Source organism: Echeneis naucrates, chromosome 12 (genome assembly GCF_900963305.1).
Source record: "Echeneis naucrates chromosome 12, fEcheNa1.1, whole genome shotgun sequence".
In the NCBI taxonomy this organism is placed as follows: Eukaryota; Metazoa; Chordata; class Actinopteri; order Carangiformes; family Echeneidae; genus Echeneis; species Echeneis naucrates.
The window spans coordinates 139,922-154,943 of NC_042522.1; the positions used below are offsets into that span (position 1 = coordinate 139,922).

The 15,022-nt window shown below is 39.2% G+C and overlaps 1 protein-coding gene across 4 annotated transcripts in view; it reads left to right on the plus strand.

The window, feature by feature from the left end:
- Positions 1-15,022, plus strand: part of LOC115051634 (ras-specific guanine nucleotide-releasing factor RalGPS1) — a 72,755-nt gene that overhangs the window by 52,399 nt on the left and 5,334 nt on the right. For 3 of the 4 annotated variants that reach the window (XR_003841306.1, XM_029515140.1, XM_029515141.1), the window contains 9 exons: positions 137-204; positions 8,672-8,798; positions 10,330-10,481; positions 10,573-10,621; positions 11,349-11,429; positions 12,875-12,980; positions 13,078-13,170; positions 14,201-14,306; positions 14,389-14,480. Coding sequence is in view for 3 of the 4 variants with exons in the window: in XM_029515140.1 (XP_029371000.1) it covers positions 137-204; positions 8,672-8,798; positions 10,330-10,481; positions 10,573-10,621; positions 11,349-11,429; positions 12,875-12,980; positions 13,078-13,170; positions 14,201-14,306; positions 14,389-14,480 (874 nt within the window). In the remaining variant the exon portion in view is untranslated. Of the gene's footprint in view, positions 1-136; positions 205-8,671; positions 8,799-10,329; positions 10,482-10,572; positions 10,622-11,348; positions 11,430-11,926; positions 12,820-12,874; positions 12,981-13,077; positions 13,171-14,200; positions 14,307-14,388; positions 14,481-15,022 lie in introns of those variants that run through there. The other variant, XM_029515142.1, reaches the window with a different exon arrangement.

Below are 15,022 nucleotides of genomic sequence, written 5' to 3' on the forward strand. Positions count from 1 at the left end.
GCTGCTGATCATAGCTGTGAATCTGAATGTAAGTTGTGACGATGCGAAGTCTAGTCTGATGCACCATTAGCTGATTCAGATCTCTTAATCATCTGTGGGTTAATAAATTGAAGCCTTTTAACCCTTTGTGTTGCAGGCTGTCTCTGAAGATTGAGCCTGGCAACAGTTCCCCTCGCATTGCTTCCTCGAAAGAAGACCTAGCAGGTAAGATCCTTTGTCAAATTTATTATGTTACGAATTCTTTTCAGACAAGTTATTTGATGAAAGGTTGGGAGATTGTTGTTTACTTGGTGTATTATGTCACCACCCAGTTCTTTGGTCATAACAAAATACAGACAGAACTTGCAATAAAGACGAAATAAATAATATTTTCCTTAGAAAAAAAAACCCACAAATCACATCAATTAGAAGTGAGATAGAAATGGGGCTGACCTTTAATGTCCCTTTAATGGAATGGTTAGGTACACCCAGCTGCACTACGGTCGACTCTACAAGGAACTGAATGAGAGCAAATAAGCTGTAAGACCAGGGCAAGACTGTCCTTAGGCATGACTCGGGCAGAAAGAAATTACCTGGAGTAATTTTGGATCACTGTGGTAGTGTGCCATCTGATCACCATTGGCCAGCTCTGAGCACGTCAGTTTACACCTACTTTAAGATGGATTTCCACTGGTAATCTGATCTTACTTCTCTGCTTTATATTCGAATAACCAGGCATGTGTTGTCATCTTTAGTGAATCATTGCTTTATTCTGCATGGAAGAAGTTTGTCTATTAAACAGTAAGATATTTCCAATTTGAAATAAACTGTGTTGGAACTAATCAGGAGAGGAGACAGTCCTTCAGTGAAGTTAGGAGACATTCACACTGATAAAAGAATGTGGCCAAGACCACCACTGATTATGTCTGAGTGTTGGAATGACCAGAGCTCAGATGTGTCCTTGATGCAATCACACCTGAACCTTGAGCTACCTACCTGCGATTGGATTATCTGAGATGTATGGTAATACCAATCCTGAGCAGGACATAGCACTGCAGAATGGTAGCTTTCCTCATGCATGTCTAACTGTGCTGACAAACCAGTATTGTTGGAGCTGAGTGAAAAGTTCCATGAGAACATTTTGCAGCCTCTTTTATTTTCCTCTCATGTGTTGTGCTGGAATTTGGAAGGTGATTTGGTGCAGTCTGGGGTGATGTAATACTGAAAATTCAGTCCAAGTGCTGGATATAGGTCAGGGTAAAAAAAAAAAAAAAGTGGGGGATGGACCCAGGGCCACATCAAAGACAGCAGGGTGCTCTGTATGAAAGCAAGGCTTTCCTCTCCATGTGTATCACTGAAGACATTTGATCGTGAACTCAGTGATTTAAAGTGGTGACACCACAGTCTAATCAGTGGATGCAGAGTTTCTCTTTCACAGATTTAGTGGCAAATGTTTTCACACATAACAGCCAAGAACAAAAAACATCACGTGAGCCACAACAGCTCTGTGCTGGAAACACCTTGCTCATGAGAGAGGCCAGAGGAGAATGGACAGACAGAAATGCCACAGTCACTCAAATAATTACTGAGCTCACACGGTTCCTTCAGAGTGGCCAACTTATCAACCTGGAGGATGGACTCAGCAAAGACCAAATCAGGTGTCACTTCCACTTCTATGGTCAGAAGCATAATGATGGTGCAATACACAATGAGGCAGGTTCAGTTGGATCAATAACAGGTTATCGTTACACACCAGAGTTGAACTGTGCTTCAGGACAGCAAGGATCTTATGAAAAATAACATTTGATATTATTGAATTTAGCCCAGGTCTATTGTGAACTATTACCATTAAAGTTATAATAACAAAAACTAATGTAAATCTATTGCTGTTTATAGTTTGAACTCAACATCAAGAATGGAGAAGATGCCCCATCTGACAAAGTATTAACTTTGTATATATATATTAGCATTACTTCATCAGCACATGTGATCGGTTATTCACTGGCATTGAATGTCTTTCTAACACACTGCTGCAGGAATGACATATCTTTGTAGTCATCATCACCTGCTTCCCTCCACTGGAGTTTTCCATTGTCTTCTGGATGATTCCAGAAAATAAACACTTTCTGACCTAACATTCAGCAAGATAATCTTTCTCAAATTTTCCACGTTGTGATGTTGGGAGTCTCAATTCAATCAGCAGAAGCTAAAAGCTCATGTTAGATTATGGACTTTGGGGATTCATTAAGTATTTCTGGATGTGATTCTAATAAACCAACGACACCACTGTCAGAAGATATTTTCCTCACCATCACTAAACTTAAGCTTGTAGCTTGAGTCAGCTCTGACCTTTTCTATAGACTTTCCTCTGACAGTTAGTAACAACTTGTAGAAACACAACCAGGCTGTAAAGGTGAACTGGAGGGTAGATCTGTGTTCATGTTTAACGCCCACAACAGCCTCTGTTGTCTCAGTTAGTCGCTTGGTAGGAACCAGGCTTTATTTAACAGAGGCAAAATCAAATAAAATCAAATCAGATTTATTTATATAGCACCAGTAGGGACAGAATGAGAGCAGGCAAGAAACATCAAGAATGAAGACCAGGCAATTTGACTTAGATTGATTTATTTTATGTTTTATAATCTTATAAAATAAAATAAATGTTATGTTATAAAATAAATCCTGAAAATGTCTTGGGGAAAAAAACAGATATTAGGGTGACTCATTACAGTAGTACTCTCTAGTGACATTAATACCTACCATGAATTAACACAGGCCTCGTTAAAGTCTTGCATCACATCATTACTGATATTGAGAGTTTTAATGACCCCTTGAAAAAAAAAAAAAAAAAAACAAATCAGTGAAGGTGAAAAGTAGATGTACATCCATAAAACTGTCCAGCCGTTTGGCCTTCAGAAAATGATGATGGCTTTGATCTGTCCTGTATATGATTACATCACAGCTCTGTTTTGATTTAGTTTGGTTGCTGAGGATTTATGGGAAGAAACACACTTCGATATAATTAAAACTACATCTTAAAGCTCATATCATTCACAGCCAGTTAGATCAGTCAATTTTTTAAAGTCACATAGGGCTTGTGTACAACTCAAACATTCCATGAGTGGTTTAACAATGCAACTAATGGCAGTGGCAACAAGTCAACCTTTGTACATCACATCCTGAGCTCAGAAATCTTTTTCCATAGACTCATGTCTCACAGGCAGGCCAGCCCCATGCTGAGACTTGTTTGTAATGGTTACCACAGTAACTCTGTCCCTCTCTCACTTATCTGGCATTTAGTGTAATTATGATTAAGTTGGCTTGGTGATATTTTTCTAATAGAGTGTCAGGGCCATTATGGTCTTCTTACTGGACTTAACAGAAGGGCTAGTGCAACGAAGGAAAAAAGGTTTCAAGTTCAGTGCATTTTAACTGCAAAAGTATCTCTGTATGCCAAGATTGTAATACGCTGCAGTCGCTCTAATAATAACACACAGGCCACCAACAGAGGAATGAGGCATGTGTCTGAGCAGTAATATGGAAAGATGTGACTGGAAACATCACAAGGCCAGAGGGGAAATGTTTGTTTTCCATCACTGTGACAAAACAAAGTTAAGTTAGGAAACCAATAACGACTTGACTTGTCCTCAGGGGCTTTAATGTCACTCTGCTAATGCATCTGTCTTATAGCAAGAAACACATATCAAAATCACAGTATTCACACATAACGCATTTGGTGCTCAGTGGCTCAGCAGTCATGTGTGATTCCAGCTCACAGCTTCTCGTTTCCTGTCAACAAGGGCTCTCTCTTGCTGTCCCTCTCTGACTTTTCTGTCTGATGATATACAATAATAATGCATTCCCCAAATAACTCTCACCCTTTATTAATTTAAATACATAAAGTCTGAAATTGTTGTTGAACTGTCATAATTATTTTTCATAAAAATAAATAAATAAAATGTTGGAAATCCAAATATTGTTTATCTATAGCAGTGGTTCTCAAATCAGGGTCCTTGAGGGCAGTCCAGAGGGTACATGAGATTTACCCCCTAACCAGCTGAAAAAATTATTTACAGGGGGTACTTCATTGAAAAAAGTTCAGTGGCATTACAGAAGCTTTGGTGGAACCGCCAGCTGTAGAATTCATTGCCCGCTCATGGATTATTTACAGTTATTCTCTGTGTGTTACACATATCAGAAACACATTAAATAGATTGGAAGTATCCGAAAAGAAAATAAAGTGCATATTGTTTCTATAATGTAATATAGCCACAAATACACACCAAAACCTTATAAGCCATATTCACTCTCATTTAAAAATATCTCCTGATATTTAGATATTATATGGTGAGTATAACTAACCATAAATAGGTATTCAGACAGCCCTAAAAAAGACTCATACATGTACCTCTTCTAAAGAAATATCACATACCACAAATAAATGGATTACAGGCAAAGGTTTCACAAATGCAAGTTTCACAAAGTCTTTGCTTTTACTCAATGAGATGAGGAGAGTGGAAAACACCACTTGATATAAAAGTCTCTGACACCACTGGCCTTTTTTTCTATTTGGATGGGTGTAACCTACATGTGTTGCACCGTTCAACACACCAACATATGAAAACGCATGTTTTTACCCAGTTCACTTAAACTATAGTTTACAGTGTGCAAGCAGGAACATGAGTGTACAACATTTTTATGGTTTGCCTTCTGCATTTATAGCTATCCCGATTTGAGTGACAACAACTTACAGGGATCATGAGTATCCCATGGGTGTCTATGGGCTGATGGTGCTGTACTGCTCAAGCTGGTCAGATGATCATTTGAAGTTATATAACCTGGCAAAAAAAGGCAGCTCTGGCTTCTCTGGCTTTTCTGACTATGTCTAGTGCCTTGTTGGCTCCTTCAGCGTAAACAAGTCTCATTCACCTCACAGGCTGCCAAATAGAAAAATCTGGTTTACTCACTCTCTCCATGTTACAAGTTGGCAAGAGGGTGGACTGAGCAGAGCATGTGCAAGAACAAAAAGAGGAATGACACGTGACCCCAGTTCACACATCCTTGCAGCTGTGTATGTGAATGGAGAGAAAACCCTTCAGATTCTGGTGCTTTAGTGACTTAAGCTATTACAAAATTAACTCATTCAAGTGAGCAAATATTTTGAGAGTCCATTGTAATAATCTAATTCTGGAAGCTTGTGGCTGTTTCAGATCACAATCTGGCTCATTTATCCAACTGCTTCGTAGTCTTTTAGAGTAGTTCAAGTAACTGAGTAAACAGTGTGCACGTCCTTAGCCCTCCTGTCATGTTCGGGTCAAATCTGACCGATTTACAACTTAAAATATTGTGTTTTACATCAGATTGCCTCAAGGCCTTATGATGTCCTCCACACTATGCACTTGAACATATAAAAGTGATGATCACCTCTTTCATTGAATGTTGAGTGTTTTAATCAACCTTGGTACACCTGTGGTGTTCCCGGTCAAAAGTGACCACCATAGGAAATGAATAGGTATCCAGACTAGGGCCAACACGACAGTCTGGGAGGCCTATATTCCAGGCAACTATGACCTTACAACAGCTTCATGTCCTTTCAAGAATTATTCGATTTGATAACAGAGATACACGACCCATCCGCTGGCGAAATGACAAACTGGCTGCCATCAGGAACATTTGGGACAGGTGGGTGTAGCGCGTACCACTTATGTACAATCCAGGCCCTGACGTGACAGTTGATGAGCGCCTGGTTCCTTTCAGAGGTCGCTGTTCCTTCAAGGTGTACATTCCAAGCAAACCAGGGAAATATAGAATAAAGATCTGGGCAGCTTTGGTGACTCCTCTTATTCAAAGGCATCAGCACATTCCCTGCACACCAGCCTATGCCAGTCTGGTCAGGAGTGTGCAAGCCCCAGCCCCAGCCACTGCCCTGGCTGCTCTCCCCCAAGAAGGACGTGGGCAGAAAAGTAAGCGCTGTGAGCTCTGTGCCCCTAAAGACAACAAAACAAGCCTGAGATGCTGCAAATGTGATGCCTATGTTTGCAAGGCCCACTCTGACCTGAGTGTCACATGCCACTCATGTGCATGAATTCACATGCACACACACAACTTCATGTTGACTTTGGTCTTTGGTTTTCCATTTAGTTTTTACATGACATGCTCATTTTGTAATACATTTTCAGTGCCTATTTGTATTTTCACTGCAGTTATTTTATCTAATTCTATAAATTCGTGTTAAACACTACTTTGAGACATTGTTCACAGCTAAAGAATGTTGAATAAAAATTTGGTGGTGAAAAATGGTTTTTGTGTTAATTTAAGAGCAGTTAAAACAGAATGGTCAATTTTGACCGGGAACACTAAAGTAAGGGGCGGGAGGTGAACACAGCCGGAGGGTTAGATATGAGCTAAGAACTAACATTAATCAACAAGAATATAGCAATTTTTGGGACATATTCCTGTTATGAAATCACAGCTGTCCTGTGTTGAACCTGCTATATTACTTTAGTTGCCTGTCAGCTTCATTTTCTGGTTCTGTGAAGTTAAGATTTAGGGAGATTTAGGGAAGTTAATAATAGTTAAAATAGTTAAGAAGTAACAGAAAGTGCGAATGGATGATGTACAATATTAAAACCATCTGTTAGTAATCGGCTTGAGCCTCTGGGGCAGCGTCAGGGATACTTTGATGACAGTGATGACGTTGGTGGAGAGTACTTTCCGTATTCTTCCCTTGTTTTTCAGTTGGTTTGTATGTTGATTTTATTTATTGTTTTCATTCATTGTACAGTGTCCTTGGGTGTGTTGAAAGGCGCTTATAAATAAAATGGATTGTGATTATTATTTTTTTAAACGTGGTGAATCACAATGTCGGGGTATATTATTTAAATATTTAGCTACTACATAATGGTATAAATGAGCTTAATATATGATACGTATCTTTTTACAACAAAGATAAGAAAATATTCTTGTGAATAAGCAGATGAGCTTTTAGCATGAACAAGATTGATTATTTATCTATTTTCCTGCATTGGCGTAAGTAAACCATACATCGATGTGGCAAGGGCTGTGCATTTGTATCATTATGTCAAAAAAGCAATGTCAAATAAATAGTAGTAAGTATATGGATAACATGTCATTGCTGTTTCTCTCAAAATTGAGTATTCATAATTTGTGATATACACAAACAAAACAGTAAAAAAAAAATAGGGTGGCTCTACAGAAAGGAATAAGAATCTAATAAAATACCATACAGCAAGAATAAAAACAAGAATTATAAACTAAGTTCAAAATTCAAAAGTCATGCTGGCAGTTCTTTGAGGCCTAGTTCAACATTAATGAATAAATGAATGTGAGTACCGAATCCATCAATCCATCCAGCAATTGTTGAGACATTTCCCTCAAACACAAAAGTAGATGGCAGCTGAAGTTGAAGTTGGATGTCAACAAACTCATTGGGATTTATTATCTGGGTTCCATAGCCTTAACCTGAAACCATTTCTGCATTGTCACCACCAATTAGGGTAAAGGGCAAAATTCTCAAAAAATGCTTGTCATCTCATTCTCACAAAAAATGTGTTTTGATTAATTAATATTTTCTCCATAAATTATTGAAAAGTTTTGTGCAAATCTCTTTTTTGTCAAAATCTAATCTAGTGAATAGAAGTAACATTCAAAGAATACTTCTGAAATTGCGACTTTAAAGAATTTAAAGACTTTAAATCTCAAAGTTGTTGTTAAATGGTTTTTGTGGATTCATGACAGTATAGAAAGGAAGAAATTTGCTGTATTTGGATTGTGAGTGTCCAGGCGGCAGTTGCACAGCCCAAACCAGGACTTTTACAAGCAGGAAGGCATCATGAGGCAGCTTTTGTCGTTCTGGGGTCACATGATCCTGCCACAGTAAATAGATTCCTTCAATTCTAATTTTACCAGCTTATTACTCGTGATTACTAAATTTAAGTAAAAAAATAAAATAAAAAAACTTCACCAGGGGAAATATATGTAAGCACAGTAGCTGTCTCTGTGTCCTCTGCAGTGTCTGAGCTTTTCTTCTCTTCATTCAAGTCTCTGTGTTCCAAATGAACACCATGAGCACAGATTTCCCTCTGCTGGAGCCAAAAAACTCCATTACAATTGATTAAATGGCCCCAGTGGGTCTCCAGTGCATGGAGCCAGTGACTCAAGGGGTCCACATAATGCACATAGTAACGCGGCATTAACTCCACTGCTGCTTGAAGGCAGAGCTGTGGTCAGACTAATGACAGGATTATATGGACAGCCTTATGACACATTTACACAAAGGCGGAAAATATAGATGCAGTCATTGAATAAAATTAAAATTGGTTTTTGGTCAAATAATGCTTCTTTGTCACATTATCTCCATCTAGTGGATGAGTTTTTCCCCAGTGGCAAGGGGGGTTTGGCCACTTAAAGTAGTCTGAAGGGTTTCAGGTTAAAAAGGGGTTTGTTGCATGCAAATATTAGGACTGGGATGTGCTGCAGGTATGTGAACAAATAAGTATCAAGTGAACAGTGTGGCGAACTAACTGAATTTGGCTTTAGTCCACCTTTAACAAATTCACACATGACACTCTATAGAAACTATTACCCACTAACCTCCATAAATACTGATGTAATTACAAAGTAAGTAGGTTTTGAAGCATTTAGTGATGATTAAACACTCGCTATATTTCAGGTCTGTCAGACGTATCTGCCTCCATGAGGTACAACCGAAGACCCACCTGCCCAGATGCCTCCGTGGGGGTTCACATACCCACCCCTCCACCCTCCCATCACAGAAAGAGCCATAGTCTGGGAAACAAGTGAGTACAACAAGGCATTTCTATTACAGGGTAATTAAAATCACACTAAATCTATGCCAGTGCAGTACAGCATAGTGTTTGGTGTTATTGCACCACAACAAGAAAGTCACAGGTTCGGTTCCCAGGCCTGGGATGTTTGCATGTTCTCCTTGTGTTTGTGTGAGTTTCCTCCAGGTACTCCGGTTTCCTCCCACCGTCCAAAGACATCATGTTTGGGTTAACTGGTGACTAAATTGTCCATAGGTCTGAGTGGTTGTTGGTCTCTGTCTGTCTCTGTGTGTTGGCCCTGTGATGGACTGGTGGCCTGTCCAGGGTGACCCCACCTTCACCCAGTGTGAGCTGGGATTGATCAATATCTCGTACAGCTGAAACAAGTGAACAGATAGTTAGATATTACAGACAGACAAGAAAAGAAAACAATAGTACAACAAGAAGTCATCTTCAGACTGAGCAGCAGTAAACAACAAAATATTAGTTGACAATCCACTATGCAATTCCTGCAGGCATGCAAACAACACGAGGCAACTAAACATCGCTAAGCAACACTGATAATGAACATGTTCAGATATAGAGCAGCTCTAAACAACAAGCCTGCAAATATAGAATCATTGTACTGACTAACTTCTAAACAAAGTCTAGTACTGGTTGCTAATACAGAAGAGCATGCGCCCAGTGTGCTCGAACATAGTAAACGGAGAGTTCAATCAAGTTACAATTAATTTGCAGGTTTATTTTATGATTCATATAACATTACAGCGGCAATAACTTTAACTCATAATAAATGTAACCAAAATAACAAACCAAATTGCTCACCACAATAAACCACAACAACACACAGGCACAGTCAAGAAACTGTTTGCTTCCCACCTCAGCAACACCTGTGTTTGGGTTTCCCTCGGAAAAAAGGCCTACCTGGGCTGATCCGAGATCAGCTGAGCCACACAATACATTCAGCCCCATAGTGGCATGGATGAAAATTGCATGAAATAATACAAAATGAATATGGCTCATACAAAAATAACAATGTTTAAAAGTGATTATGATAAAATATGTAAAGATGCAATTACATTTAGTAAAATTATATAACCATGCACCAAATGCATAAGCTGTAGGTCACTGCTGTAAAAGACAACACAACAAAACATAGATAGCGACAGAGTAGTAGTCAGACATGGGACGACTTAGCAGTAAGATAGTCATTAATATTAGCATTGAAGCCCATGCACACCTTAAATCCAATCACATTGGGGTCTTCAGTAATGTGCAAACTATGAGTCACAGATGTAAAAAATACAGTTGTTGAATAAATATACTTTTTGAGGCTGTGTTCATGGTAGTCCTACATTTCCTGTCGCCAGCATTCCTAATGGTCTGAACAGTTGCCTCAAATTGAAACATTATCAGATGATGCCATAAAAAATCAAAACTCTGGTGGGGAAATACTAAAATGAGCTTTAAAGGAATGCACAATCCATTGTTACCCCTGTAACATCTACAACCACCTGTATGTTTTTGATGTTTTTCCTCACAGTATGATGTGTCAATACGGCATGACAGAGAGCAGGAGTGCCACTTTTCCCATAGAGAAAGCACGACACCTGCTGGATGACAGTTTCTTAGAGTCTCAGAGTCCCGTCAGAAATGATCCACACAGCACATCTGTGTCCAATGGCCTGTCTTTAGGTTCGTATACTCTATGATTTATTCAGATGTAGTGACCTCATCGGCTCATCCTTACGCCTGAATGTTGCTTTTATTTTTTTTTTTATTACAGGCAGCAGTGAAAGTTCGTTTGGGGAGGAGCTGTCAACTGGGATGGAGAGGTGAGAGCCAGTCATCACCCGTAGGCTTTGAAATCATTTAATCACTTGGGGAAAAAGTGTATATCGACAGTCATTCATGTAACTACTGAAGGTCAAGAAAAGTTGAGGACTCAGACTGTATACATATTGTGATGTGTTTTTATAGTATGACAGTTTTCCTAAAATTAGGCAAAAACATTTTTATATATTTTCTATTGCATATAATTCCATTTCATCAGCCAATGAACAGTCCTACTAAAGACTTTAAAAACTGGTCACAAATATTTTCCGTTTTAAAAGGGTTAGGGATTAGGATTCACAGCTGAACGCTGTAATTTTTGTATCAAATGTTGCTCAAACAACACAAAATGGTGTCTTAGTTGTGGACTATTTTCAGAAATGTTTTAACTGGAAGACATTTTATTAGACTTTGGATTTTTGTTCTCACATAGATTCATTGATAGTAAGGAAAATGTAAAAGTTTAAACTTCATATGACTTTGTGTGAGAAATTAACCTCTCTGTCACCAAGTTGCATCTGTACCTGTAGCATATTCATTGCTGTTTCATTGTTTTTGAATGTTGCTAACATCCTATGTCAAGTTAAACATACTATATATTTGCTTGTTAAAAATATATATATATATATTTATGAGAAACAAGTAATGACTTTAAATGTGAATAGTTTGAATTGTCTATGGTTTAAACACACATTCAGACTGACTATGGCAATAATATGTGACAAACAGGGGACGCATGTATGCAACACTGGGCCCAAACTGGAGGGTCCCACTTCGCAACTCCCCCCGGAGCCGCAGCTATGTTTACAGGTACAGTTAAGAGGGACAAGTCAATATCAGCTTTAATAAGAATGGCTTTATCTTTACTGGGGACTGTCTTTAATCTCACCTCTACTGGGTATGCTTGCCACTTTTCTAGCTCCAGGTTCTTTGGCTGTAATAGCGTTGTGCGAATCCTCAGTTCGCCACATTATTTAAAATATTAAAAAATCTAAAACACAGTAGTTGGCAAAACAATGACTTGGATCTTGGAGATCATTCAGAGAAACAAAGACTCTGACTTCTTCAGTCTCACTGTTGTTTGTAAGAAGGGAGTCTCCAGGCCTGGATGCTGTTTGAAATGAGTTTTGATGGCAGTTGTCAGTATCATGTTGTCATGATCTAATATTCTTCTTCTTATATTATGTATGGTTATATATAGTCCATAATCTAACATACAGTACTAAGACCAGCAATAATAGTCTTTGCAGCCGGATCATGGGGGCTGCAGGTAATTTACAGTTCAGACTCCACTACTCCATCTCCAGAGCCAGAAATACCTGCAGAGACGAGACAGGAGGAGAGAACAAGGAAGAGACAGAGAGAAGCACGGACTGGACACTCATGTACAAACACAGCGAAGTTGAGTGATCTCAACAGCAGGACAACATGGACTCCGCTGTGATTTAATGACACACAAAAAAAGATTAATGGGTACTAAACTGTGCATACTGAAAGAATAAGAAGATGACTGAAAGTTTAAGTCAGTCTGATCTCAGAAGGGAGGTTTTTCCAGAAAGAGGGAAGCATTAGCTAGATGGGAAGAGGTGCTGCAGCTAGCAGATGTTCTTTTAACTCTGGGGACGGACAGTGTCAGTGTCAGTAAAAGCATCATAATGTTTGATCTGACACAGGCTGAGTGGCAGCAAAGATAAATCTTATCTAAAATGCTAATATTTTCTCAATCTACTTAAAATCATTACTGCTGCAGTGTTTGAACTCACTTAAGATGAGAGTTGAGAGTTTGTAATATCGCTTCAGTGTGTGCCATAGATGCAATATTTCTTGATTGGAGTCTTTTGGCACAGCTCAGGGTCAGTTTGACCTTTTAGTCGGTCACAATGTAACCCAGGCATAACACACATCCATCAGCATGAAAAAGAGCATGTGTTTGTCTTGTGTCTAGCTGAGTCATGAGAAGAGCTGGAAACCATAATGTCAGTTGGTGTCTTACATGTCGTCCCTATATCCAGATGATTCACTGTCACTGTCAAACACTGTGATGTTAACATACTGATGAATCCGTGACTTGGACTTTGCAGTAATGGCAATAAATCAGTATATGGTGTGATTTTAATAAACAGGGACCAGTTTATCTTTGATAATAACCAGTGAACTCAGTTTGATTGAAATGAAATATTAGGTCAAACTGGTCTCTGAATGCTGACTAGAGCCTGTTCCAGTAAGTCATAATGTTTTTATCTGTAAATCTTCAGCTCCTCTGCTGCCAACTCTTGCTATGGATGCAGTGAGGCGGGGGGTGTGACCATTGAAGGGCCCCTGAGGAGGAAGACGATGCTGAAGGAGGGACGGAAGCCCAAGGTCTCACTTCACTTCTGGTCTTTGACTGAGTAGCTTAAGGTAGAAAAGAATAGAGTGTGGAATGTTTTCAGCAACTTCACTATTTGCTGCCATGCAGTTGTCATCGTGGACCAGGTTTTGGATCACACTGTCGGGATCAACACTGACGTTTTATGGGGCAAAAGCTCTAAGGGCCTCTGAGAGAAAACATGTGAGTGTGATGCTTGAAGAACTTGACACTGTTTAGATTGTAGGTGAACAAAATATTTCTATTTTTCAGCATGCAAAGCATGCTTGAGGTGCTAATGGCTCCAACACTCTGAGAAGCTTTCATCTGCATGCATTGAAGATGGTCAGAAAGGGTTAGGGTTAGGGTTAGGGTTAATCCACTGAAGCTTATAAATTTTTATTGCCTTGGGTACATGGCAAATGTACACATCTAGATTAAAAGCTAAACTGTTGTATATTGATTCCATTTTGTCGGCTCTTTTCTAGACTTGACTTACGATATGAGTCTTATCAAAGGAGACAAGACAAGCTCCAGACCAAAATGGATTTAGAGTAATGGTAGTACCTGGTAGCAACAGGAAGTTTTAGGCTCAATACAAACAAGCAGTCTCAAGATGTCGCAATGTTGAACAATGAGGCTTTTGGCTGTTATTCTGCTGACAGACCATATCACAGATCTCTCAGTTTCTTCTTTTTGCAAAACACACTAAGCCTTAAATATTATAAAAGAGTGCCGCTTGTTAGAGATGACTCTCATTATTCTTATTGTCTTACAGTATCTGATGCTCAGCTACGGCAGCATGTCCTTAGAATCCATCAATATTTAACTTTTTTATTATTTCTTCTGACAGAAAACCAAGAGCAGGGTTTGGTTTGTACCAGAATCAGTCTGAAAAAGTCCATTAAGTGTGATGGTGTCCTTACTTGAAACCAGAACTTTCTTATAAATGTGTCCTTGTCAATTGTGAAAAAATAGCCACTAATCTGTATTCTAGAAATGTTTGTATGGCAATTGTTTTGCAACTCAAAGGGCCACTCCAAAGTGTATGAAAATGGTCAGCTATTGGTTTACCACATCATCCTGATATCCCTAAACATCTTGTATGTATCAGTGAATGTATTTCTAACATTCTCTTCACTGTCCTAAGTTTCATGAACACAAGTGGAGATGCACAGTGATACCTTTGTCATGTTGTGTTCACATCTGTGCTGTAACCCTCTATGTGCAACAGTACAAATCCAACCCCTGTAAGAAGGTATGTGTGACTGGCTGGATGGTGGTGCTGCCAGATGATCCAGCCAGACCCAACATCTTCCAGCTCAACGACCCAGACAAAGGTCAGCCTCACACCACCTTAGACCTACTGCTGCTTTGTTTCCCAACAGATAATCACACACAGCTGTTTGTGTCACTTCACAGGCAATGTTTACAAGTTCCAGACTGGATCCAGATTTTCAGCAATAATCTGGCACAAAAACCTGGAGGAGGCTTGTAGGAGCAGCAGACCTCAGGTACATTGACCGTTCTAAATCACCTGTTTGGACTGTGGGCCAGTTCAAGCCTCTCAGAACTCTTTTTCCTCAAGTGAAGTAGTGATATTACAGCAGGCAAAGTTCCCATTATAATTAACTGATTAATTAGATATATTTACAACATTGCCACACATAGACACTGGATTAATACTGGATAAATCTGCTAAAATGGAAGTGGCGTACAGTAACTTGATGGCCAAGTGATTAGGGCACATTCCATATTAATGTCAAAGCTCTGAGCAGACTTTAAGCCGGACAGTCTCTTTCTTGTGCGCCATTTCTCTGTGTTCCATTTCATAAGGCATAAAATGTTTTTGTTCATCAAAAATGTATGCAGCATAGAGGCTTGAAGAACAGCATGACCTATCAATGTTTTATTTGGCAGTGGGGCTGATGAATGTATGTAATGTGATAAAGCCACAGAGATTTATCAGACCATTATCTCTGCAATTTATTCTGGTTGATTCACAGAGCTTTCATCCACCAGGTTGCTCCTAATATGACCTATAACATATGACCTA